Source organism: Triticum aestivum, chromosome 1D (assembly GCF_018294505.1).
Source record: "Triticum aestivum cultivar Chinese Spring chromosome 1D, IWGSC CS RefSeq v2.1, whole genome shotgun sequence".
NCBI lineage: Eukaryota > Viridiplantae > Streptophyta > Magnoliopsida > Poales > Poaceae > Triticum > Triticum aestivum.
In genome coordinates, this window is record NC_057796.1 from 482216077 (window position 1) to 482226975 (window position 10899).

The 10899-nt window shown below is 50.4% G+C and overlaps 1 protein-coding gene across 1 annotated transcript; it reads left to right on the top strand.

Annotated features, from left to right (window-relative positions):
* The first annotated feature begins 2099 nt into the window (after positions 1-2099).
* LOC123177647 (reticuline oxidase) lies at positions 2100-4149 on the top strand. Its single transcript, XM_044591275.1, has one exon. It carries the CDS (start codon positions 2155-2157, stop codon positions 3835-3837), a length of 1683 nt encoding a protein of 560 aa, XP_044447210.1. The 5' UTR covers positions 2100-2154; the 3' UTR covers positions 3838-4149.
* The last annotated feature ends 6750 nt before the right edge of the window (positions 4150-10899 follow it).

Genomic DNA, 10899 nt, shown 5'->3' on the forward strand with positions numbered 1-10899 from the left:
ATTTTGCGTGAACAATATGTGTAGTAAACATGCATGTACGCATCATCCGGATGTGCATAAAAATGGAAACATAACGTTCTAAGAAAGAAAAAAGAATATAAGCGCACGCACAATATGCATGATAATTAACATGATGTATTACCTTCACCACGAAAGACAAGCTACATTCATCCGCCCCCCTGAAAACCAATCAAACCCCACCGTCTTGACCAGCTGGGATCTTTTCGTCCTTCACACTAACGTAGCCACGTACGTAACCATCTTCTTCAAAAAGTGCACCCCCTTACTCTGATTGTTAACAACAAGTCACAATAGCCAAAATTTAAAGATTTCACTAATATAGATGTAGACCCTGATAGCATGGACATTGTTATCTTGGGCTGCTGGAACCTTTGGATTCAGAGGAATGAAAGAATTTTCAGAAACTTCACTCATTCCATTCAAGCCTGGAGGCATGCTTTCAAAGTTGATAAGGGTCCTCTTATCCATAGGATTCAGAGCAAACATGCTGTTTGATTTCAGGAGTGGCTTTCGGTAAACTTTTGGAACATTTTGATCATGATTCCTACAACTGTATTCGCAAAAAAAAATCGTTTCCTACAACTTGTATTGGATAGTCATAGTCTGTTCATGGCTAGCCTTTTGTAGGTTTTTCTTCTTTTGCTCCTCCCTTTTGTACCATACTTTTATACGAGTTAATAGAAAACAAAATACCATAGAATAATCAATCTACTTTTCCGGGTTAAAAAATGAGAAAGAGAAAGTTTGAATATACGGGAGAGAGACAGAAATCTGGCGGCACGTTTCACGCTTAGCTTATACTGTATATCTCTGCCGGCCTAAGAAATAACAAGGTATGGCCTTCGCCACGATGGACATGGTATATCCGTCCATCGCCCTGAAAACCCTCTAACTAACGCCTCTTCTCATCTTTCACATCAAAGTGGCAACTTACGTACACCATCTTCTTAAGAAAGTGCACCTCCTTACTCTTGTTGTTAACGACAACACAATAGCCAAAATTAAAGATTTCACTGATACAGATGTAGACCTTGATAGTGATATATTTGGGTAATAGTCTAGTCATTAGTTTCAAAGCAGGTATGTTATCTAGAAAAATGGGGAACTATATTAATAGTCCGTCATGTAAAGTGTCTTACCAAAAGTACCACTCTTAGGTAAATAGAAAAGGCGAACAAACAAGTTTGTTGGCACATTCTTCGTGCCTAAAACGTCCTCCCTCCGTCATATTATGGGATGGAGGGAGTAGAAAAGAACAAATAAGTTTGTGGTTTCTCATGCGCAAGTGTGCACATATTTTGTGTTCGGGTTTGTCAATATATATTTGTTCTAAGAATAGTATTTTGTTACCATATTTTGTGTGAACAATATGTGCAGTAATCAAACGTGCATAAAAATGAAAACGCAACATTCTAAGAAAAAAAAAAGATGACCTCAAACACAACATGCATGATAATTAACAACGATGGACAGGCTATATTCATCGGCCGCCCTGAAACCCTCCAAAACCCCACCGTTTCGACTAACTGATGACTCTTTTCGTTCTTCACACTAACGTGGCCACGTATGTAACAATTCTTAAGAAACTGCACCCCCCATAGTCTCATAGTTAACGACAAAGCACAATAGCCAAAATTAAAAGATTTCACTAATATAGACGTATACCCTGATAGCGATGTCGTATATTTAGGTTGCAGTTTGGTGGTTAGTTTCAAAGCGGGTATGTTGTCTAGTAAAGTGGGAAACTATATATTAATAGTCTATCACGGAAAGTATTTTTACCGAAAATACCACTGTTAGGAAAATATAGAAAGCGAACAGATAAGTTTATAGGTGCATTCTTGGTACCTAAAACGCAGAGAAGAACAAAAAAGTTGGCAAGTGCGTCTGGTAGTGCAAGTGTGCAAATATTTTGTGTCCGTGTTTGTCAGTATGTAGTACGGGTAGAAACCACAGCCTGCCGGCCGAACACATAGATTAGTGCAAATCAAAACGAAATGATTTTGAACCGCTCGTTGCGCATCGTTTTCTCCTTAACTAATCACGCCGGCCTGCATGTAAAAGAATAAAACCACGCGGGCCTGCATAAAACACCACGCGCACATCGTCACACTCCACAGTCCATATGCGTCAATGGCCATCAGCGTGCTCTTCTCTCTTCTGCTCCGCCTCCTCGCCGTGCAAGCGGCTTCACACGGCAGCGTCGGCAACGACGACGATGACAGCGCCCTGATGACGTCCTGCCTCGCGGCCGCCGGCGTGCGCAACGTCACCACACGCCACTCGTCCGCGTACGCCGCCGCGCTGGCCTTCTCCATCCAGAACCTCCGGTTCGCGGCCGCCTGTGCGCACCACGGTCCGGCCGCTGTGGTAGTCCCGGCGTCCCTGGCCGAGCTGCGCGCGGCCGTGCTGTGCGCCCGGGAGGCGGGGCTCGTGGTGCGCCTCCGCAGCGGCGGGCACAGCTACGAGGGCCTCTCCTACACCATGGACGACGCCGGCGGCTTCGTCGTCGTCGACCTCGTGGCGCTGGACCGCGTTCGGGTGGACGCCGGAACGCGCACGGCGTGGGTCCAGTCCGGCGCGACGCTCGGGCAGGTGTACCACGCGGTGGCCGCGTCCAGCAAGACCCTGGCGTTCTCTGCAGGGTCATGCCCCACGGTCGGCTCCGGAGGCCACATCGCCGGTGGCGGGTTCGGGCTACTGTCCCGCAAGTACGGGCTCGCGGCGGACAACGTGATCGACGCCCTGCTGGTCGACGCCGACGGGCGCGTGTTAGACCGCGAAGGCATGGGCGAGGAGGTCTTCTGGGCGATCCGCGGCGGCGGTGGCGGAACCTGGGGCGCCGTCTACGCGTGGCGCGTCAAGCTGAGCCCTGTCCCGGAGCGCGTCACCGTGTTCGTCGTCAACCGGCCGGGCACCGTGGAGTCGGTGGCACGGCTCGTGTCAACATGGCAGCACGTCGCGCCGTGGCTGCCCGACGAGTTCTACCTCTCTGCGTTCGTCGGAGCCGGCCTGCCGGAAGCGGACGGGTCAGGCATCTCCGTCACCTTCAAGGGGTTCTACCTCGGGCGGAGCCACGAGGCGTTGGAGATACTCTCCACACGGTTCCCAGAGATCGGGCTGTCGGACCTGAACGCGAGAGAGATGAGCTGGATCGACTCCGTGGTCTACTTCTCGGGCCTGCCGGAAGGCAGCTCCACGTCGGACCTCACGGACCGTGTGCTCCACGATAAGAACTACTTCAAGGCCAAGTCGGACTTCGTGCGCCGGCCGACTCCCATCGGCGAGCTGGAGGGAGCCATCGAATTCCTTTCCAAGCAGCCCAAGGCATACGTCATCCTGGACCCGTACGGCGGGGCCATGGACCGGATCGCCGCCGATGACCTGCCGTTCCCGCATCGCAAAGGAAACATCCACGGGATCCAGCATCTCATAGCTTGGACCGCCGATGACGACGGCCACAGGGAGGAGTACATGGACTGGCTACGCCGGTTCTACGACTTGATGGGAGCCTACGTGTCCAACGGCCCACGCACCGCCTACATAAACTACCTAGACCTTGATCTAGGCACCAACAACAATCCGTCTGCTGCTCACCCTCATCATCCTATAATAGGAGACGACGGCAGCCCTTTTAACTCGGAGGTCGAGGCGTCGAGGACGTGGGGCCAGAGGTACTTCCTCAGCAACTACGACCGTCTCGTCCGTGCCAAGACCACCATCGACCCGGAGAACGTGTTCCGCAATGCCCAGAGCATTCCGCCCCTCTTCGTGGGGGCTCTGCAGATGACCAGGCGTATTGCACATGACATCTAGCTAGCCCGCCCAAAGTTGCATCCCACCACCAAACAAACACCGTATGATATGATAGCTATACATAGACCCAAACACACACATACAAGATCCACTATATATTCAACATGTAACGCAACGCGTAGAGAATCCTCGATCGGGATGACCTAAATTCTACGTGGCAGCCTGCCCAAAGTTGCATCCAAGCCAAAGGGAACAAGACATGTCATAGTAAGGACATACACATATATGGTCACATTTCTTTAGAGCATTAATTATTTATGTTGTATTTTTGCAATGCTGCTGTCGTGGTGCCGTCTACAAGGACGATTCGTTCTCTTTTTTGTAGAGGAAGGCAATTATGATTGGTAGATCAGCTGAAAACGAGATAATTGTTTGGTACTTGGTGCTTTGCCGCTCTTGCCCATTAAAATGATAGGAATCACGTCCATCGATTGGAACTTGTTGAATGATAAGTTTTGTTTCATGATGATAATTACTAGGGATAAGTATATTTTTCGTCCATCAACTCTTCCGATAGTTTAGAAATCGTCCCTCAACTCCAAAACCACCAAAACATAGTCCCTCAACTTTTAAAACCAGATAAATTTAGTCCCTCGAGTGGTTTCCGGCCAGCATGAACAGTAAATTGATGAACAGTAATTCGGAAAAAAAATAGTAAAACCATTTAAAAAACTGAAAATCTGTGGGATCAAATATACTCAGGTGCCCAAGATGCGTGCAAATTTTCGTGCTGTTTGGACATTCCAGGAGATCGTGAGCACGAAAAAAAGTAAATATGTACGTTGGTGAACGGTAAATTCAAAAAAATAGCAAACAAATTCAAAAAATATTAATTTTTTGGCATCCAAGATTCTTCGGTGCGCAAGCTGCATGCAATTTTTCGTGATCAAATGGCATCCGAGGAGCTCTAGCAAAAAAAGTGCACTTTTTCAAAGTTTATTTCCGAGTCAATTTTTTAGTTTTTTGCCACGAGCTCCTACAATGTTCAAACACAACGAAAATTTGCACACACCTTGAGCACCCGAGCATCGTTGATGCCAAACAATTTCATAATTTTAAAATTTTGTTTGCTATTTCTTCAAATTAACTGTTCATCAACGTACATTTTTACTTTTTTTCTTTGTCACGAGCTTCTGGAATGTCCAAACTGCACAGAAAATTGCACACACTTTGCCCAACCGAGTGTCTTGAATGCCGTAAAATTTCAGATTTTCTGTTTTTTATTGCTATTTTTTTGAAGTTACTGTTCAGGTCGGACCAAAACCACCTTCGGCGTCCGAGGGACGAAGACTATCCGGTTTAAATAGTTGACAGATTGAGTTTTAATGGTTTTGGAGTTGAGGGACGATTTTTATACTTTGGCGAGAGTTCGAGGACGAAAATTATACTTATCCCTAATTACTTTGATACTATATCCACACAAGGATATTCTCTTCTTATTCTTTCTCTCTTTCTTCCTACATATATTGATTGGGGCGAGAGGTACTTCCTCAGCAACTACGACCGTCTAGTCCGTGCCAAGACCACCATCGACCCGGAGAACGTGTTCCGCGATGCCCAGAGCATTCCGCCCCTCTTCGTGGGGGCTCTGCAGATGACCAGGCGTACCGCACATGACATCTAGCTAGCCCAAAGTTACATCCTACCGCAGATATAATAGCTATAGAGCCAAACACACTTGCAAGATCCACAATATTGAACATGTAACGCAACGTGTAGAGTATCCTCGGGATGACCAGATTCTAGGTGGCAGCCCGTCCATAGTTGCATTCAAACCAAAGGGAAGAAGACATGTCATAGGAAGGACATACACATATATCATTACATTTTTTAGAGCATTATTTATGTTGTATTTTTGCAATGTTGCTGTCGCGGTGCCGTCTAGAAGGACGATTTGTTCTCTTTTTGTAGAGGAAGGCAATTATGATTGGTAGATCCACCGAGCTAAGCTGAAAACGAGATAATTGTTTGGTACTCGGTGCTTTTGCGCTCTTCCCCATTGAAATGATAGGAATCAAGTCCATCGATTGGAACTTGATGAGTTATTGTTTCATGCTTGTATGTCCACACAAGGATATTCTCTTCTTGTTGTTTCTCTCTTTTTTCCCTACATATTTGATTGGACTTTTGATGGACACCCCCTTCCCAGAGAGAGAGAGAGAGAGAGAGAGAGAGGTGGTACTCCCTCCGTCCGCGAATAAGTGTACATCTAGTTTTTGTCCTAAGTCAAAATTTTAAAACTTTGACCAACTTTAAAGAAAAAAGTAGTAGCATATATGACATAAAATTGATATATTATGAAAGTACATTTGAAAACGGATCTAGTGATACTAATTTAGTGTCATAAATGCTGCTATTTTTTCCTATAAAGTTGTTCAAAGTTTTAAAATTTTGACTTAGGATAAAACCTAGATGTACACTTATTCATGGACGGAGGGAGTACGTTTCTAGCTCAGCTTATCTCTGCTGGCCTACTCACTGCCTACATAAAGTACCAGGACCACTGAACAAGCAACGAATAGGACACTATGGACCAGTTACTGTACAAATTTTTTTTGAGCGTGAATGGCAGGTGCTCTGCCTTTGCATTATAGAAGAGGGAAAATGGTCCAGTTAATAGGGAAACCGGACCCGAAAACCATACAACGCGCGGTTAATATGGGAAACCGGCAAAAACCACACCCAACAACTCATGGCACATCATCTGTGCCGGAAACAAGAGCCCCCAGACCTAGGAACGGAGGCCATGCCTTGTATTCAACAAAGACGAACTCCGCAAACACCCACAAACTCTCTACAATGGCAGCACACCGAAGTGCACCCTGGCAACAGAAGTGGTCAAGCATTGGCCTGAACTAATGCGCGCACCGCCTCGATCACCTTGGGCGTGTGTTCCTTCTTGTACATCTGCAGATAGTGTTGCATCTTCTCATTCAGGTCTTCCTCAGATGCTTTTCCTTTGCTCTTGAGTGTTGGAACCTCTCCAAAGGCCTCCGTCCGCCTATACTCCGCGCGCTTGGCTACAGGAATGTCGCAATCTTTGTTTTTCTTGTCCAAACGGCAGCTTCGTCGCTCAAAGAGAGAAGGGGCAGCCTCTCCCACCTGCAAAACTTGCGGCGAGCTCGACACAGTGAGAGCAAGCTCTTCGAGGAACTCCCCCCACGGAGAGGAGGCTCTCCCAAGAGGCTCATCTGCACCCATCTGGATCAGCTCCTTTGAAGGCTTCCCGGTGCAAGGAGCACTGGAAACCTTCGGCTCCTCCAGTGTCGACATCCCGGGTAGGACAGAAACCAAGTCAGGAGGATCATCCTCGAGCATGACCTTTTCCAAGGCAGGTGGATCATCAACGGACTGAGCCTTCTCACTCAACTCAGCTGAGCAGCCAGCCACAACAAGCGCACTGCAATCCTCACCAACGGCCACAGCAGGAGGAGCAGATTCAACATTGGCAAGGTCTTGGCTGCCCCCGATAGCTTCCATAGGTTCCCATAGGCTTGAGACTTGAGCAGTCCAACTCTCCACAACAGCAACAAAGTCTTGAAGAGGCTTGAACAGCACCTCAAGACGAGCAGCGAACAAGGCCTGTAACTCAGCGCCGAGTGCCTCCGCCTGAGCTGCAAGGAGAGGCCGCAAGGGCTCCAAAACAGCAGGAGGCACGCCGGGGACAGCAGCCGGCACGACACCATCAGTCGCAGGGTTGTCTTGATGAGAAACCACCGAAGCCCAAGTGCGACCAGGTCGATGAAGTGGGGCTGGAGGCGATCCGCTGCAGGGGGGAGGCCGCTGACGAGGCCCGGTAGGCGTGAGGGGGGGACGGCGAGGTTCTGAACCGGCAGGATGCCGTGCCAAGCACTCCCGCTCGCGATGGCCGGAGTGGCCACATCCCAAGCACCGGACAGGGCCGCGGCAGCCCGCGACGAAGTGGTCCGACGCCAAGCACCGAAAGCAGAGGCCGAAAGTCCTCTGCTTGAAAGTGCGAGGCAGTCCAGCATCCTTCCTGGGAGGGGGAGCAGCCACCTTCTCCAGGCTCGGGCGGCGCCGTCTCCCAACCTCCACCCAAGCCGGGGCGGCCGGGGCCAGAGTGGCGGGCGCCGGGGTCGGAGCCGCAGGGGCCGGAGCGGCCGGCGCCGGGGTCGGAGCAGCAGGGGCCGGAGCCGCAGGGGCCGGAGCGGCCGGCGCCGGGGTCGGAGCAGCAGGGGCCGGAGCGGCCGGCGCCGGTGCCGGAGCAGCAGGGGCGAAAAGAACGACCGCCGGAGAGGAGCGCGGGTCGGGATCCGGGTCAGGGCCTTCATCCCCGGCCGGGCTGGGAGGGGGAGGGGGAGGGGCGGCGGCGGGGGCTAAGGGGGCCATGGGCGAGGGCGGCGGAGGGGGCTGCGCAGTGGCGGCGGTGGTCGAAGCGGAGTTGCGCCGCAGATGTTCTCAAGGAGATACTCTGGCAGCTGGCGGAGGGGGCTGTCCAAGTTTTGAATGGTTGGGCTTACTGTACAAATTAACGAGACGAATGGCCTTTGTCACGATGGACAAGCTATATCCATCCGCTGCCATGAAAACCCTCCAAAACTCCACCGTTTTGACTGACTGACGACTCTTCTCGTCCTTTTCGCACCAACGTGGCAACGTACATACATCATCTTCTTATGAAAGCGCATCACCTTAGTCTTGTTGTTAACGACAAGGCAAAATAGCCAAAACTAAAAGATTCCATTAATATGGATGCAGACCCTGATAGCGAGATCGTGTATCTGAGTAGCAGCTTAATGGTTGATTTCAAAGAAGGTATGTTGTCTAGAAAAAAATGGAACTATACAAATACAGTCTGTCACGTAAAGTATCTCAAGCTATGCAGGCCGGCGTGATTTGCCAAGGAGAAAACGATGCCTAACGAGCAACTGGAAAATCGTTTCGTTTTGCTTTGCACTAATCAATGTGGCCGGCAGGCAGGCCGGAGTAGAAAAGAACGTTGTGTCTCCGTTTTTGTCTATGCTCGAGTGATGCGTGAATGCATGGATGCTTTTTTTTTTTGCGGGGCGTAAATGCATGGACACAAAGTAGGTGCATACTTTCACTACCGCACAAACTTGCACACGAGAGACTGCATTTTTCTTTGGTAATGATTACTTCCGAACGTTCGGGAGTTAAGCATGACAACCCGATGGCAAGTTTAGTTTGCGTGAGATTAGGGAAACATGGCAATTTTCTGAAAAAAAAAACGAAAAAGGATAAAGTTGCCATCCCCTATAAACTAAAGTTGCCATATAAAAACGTTCGGGACGAAACGCTCAAAATCCGAACGTTCGGGAGTTATTGGATTCCTTTTTCTTTTCTTTTGCGAGGATGGACTAGTACGAAGTTTTAAACCTGTGGTATACTTGTGGGTCCGTACGGGTTGTGGCCGAGAGTTATATTCGTTCTTTTCAATGTATCGTTTTTCCTTTTGGAAAGATAACTACCGAAAGTTTGATTTTTAGCTTCTGCCCCCGAACGTGCTCATTGCCGTTGATCTAGCGCAAAGATCTCCTCGCAGCTCCACTTTGACACGTCATCACCTGGAGGCGTTCGGGCTAGAAGCCGATCGAGCGAACGAGTCAACCCACTTCCTTTCTTCCCTCACCTATAGAAGCGAAGCGGCGGCAGGTTCTCCCTCACACTTTCTCTGTCCTGCACTCATGCCAGATTCCACATTTTGATTGATTCTCCTACGAGCTGCGACGACCAGGTCTGGGACGAGCGGTGGCGGCTCGAGGACGAACGCCGGTGGCCACTACTGGCGGAGGAGGCCTCGAACGCCGGCGGTCACCAACCCTTGCGACGCGCCCCCTTCCAACCAGGTGACTCTCCTCCTCGAGGTCAGTGGCGCGATAATGTGCGCGCCAACGGTGATGGGGAGCCTTGTATGTGCTGAGGGCTCGAGTGCGTGGGAAGCATGACGATGGCTCGAGTGTCGAGCCAGAGGCGAGGGCTGCATTGGCGGCTGAGGAGGCGGCGGCGCCCTCCTTCCCCGGCCTAGACGTTGATTAAGACGACGACCAGGAGGTCGTTCGTCGTGACGACGAGGGCATCAATCAAGTGGAAGGTGTGTTAGAGTTGTGTCGAATATTATTGTATAAGGTAGGTTACAGTTGGACTTGATTTTGGACTGTGTGTAGATAGGGTAGGAGTCGTGTCTAAGTAGGACACTTGTAACCTAGGCCTCTCGTATATATCGGGGCTAGACACACGATCTAATCTATGCCAACATAATAGTACAGGCACGCGGGGGAGCTGGCGGCGTGTGCTGGCGCCCGGGGTGCGGTATTGTTGCGGTGTCATGGGAAGGAGTGCCCGTAGTCAGGCCCCGGGGATGTAGCCATAATGGTGAACCTCGTTAACAAATCTCGGTGTCGTGCTCGCGTGATTGCTTGGTCCTCGGATGATCGACGGTATGCCTTCGACTTTATTCTAACAAGTGATATCATGAGCAAGATTCAAGGAGGTTGCGGATCGTTGTTCTAGAGGATGAAGAAGCGATCGAAAACGGCAGAAGACGTGTTGGCTAGATCGTGTTAGGAATGCGGCAGGAGCGGTAGCAGGCGCATCGTGCGACGAGGCACGGGCGATCCCGGGGCCGCGGAGTACCCGGTCCAGCGGCATGAGTAGCAGTTGTTACCAGCGAGATGGGATCAATGGCAAAGGCGGTGGCGACACGTGTCGGCTGAAGCAGCAGCAGATCGATTCCGACCCGAAGCAGTGCAAGCGGCGGCATCGCATGCCGGAGCTAGGGCAGCGAGAGGTGCTGGGGCAGCCAGGAGAGGAGGGCCGAAGGGCAACGGGCTACAGCGGCCCGTGCGTGGTGCGTGCCCAGGCGGGGCTGCAGCAGGACACCAATAAGGCCCAGCGTATGCGCGTGCGTGGCCAGGACCAGCCGCAGGGGGATCCATGGCGCAGGAGACAAGCTACGTGAGTCTTGATGGTAAAAAAAAAAGTAATCTGCACAATGGTATATGCGTTGCATGAGTTGGCGATGATGAAGGAAAAAGACGTTAGGAAGTGTGGGCCACATGCTAAGCACACCCACGGGAGTTA

What these genes read in the sequence shown, in the direction of transcription:
- LOC123177647 (XM_044591275.1), top strand. Translation starts at nt 2,155, where the DNA reads ATGGCCATCAGCGTGCTCTTCTCTCTTCTGCTCCGCCTCCTCGCCGTG.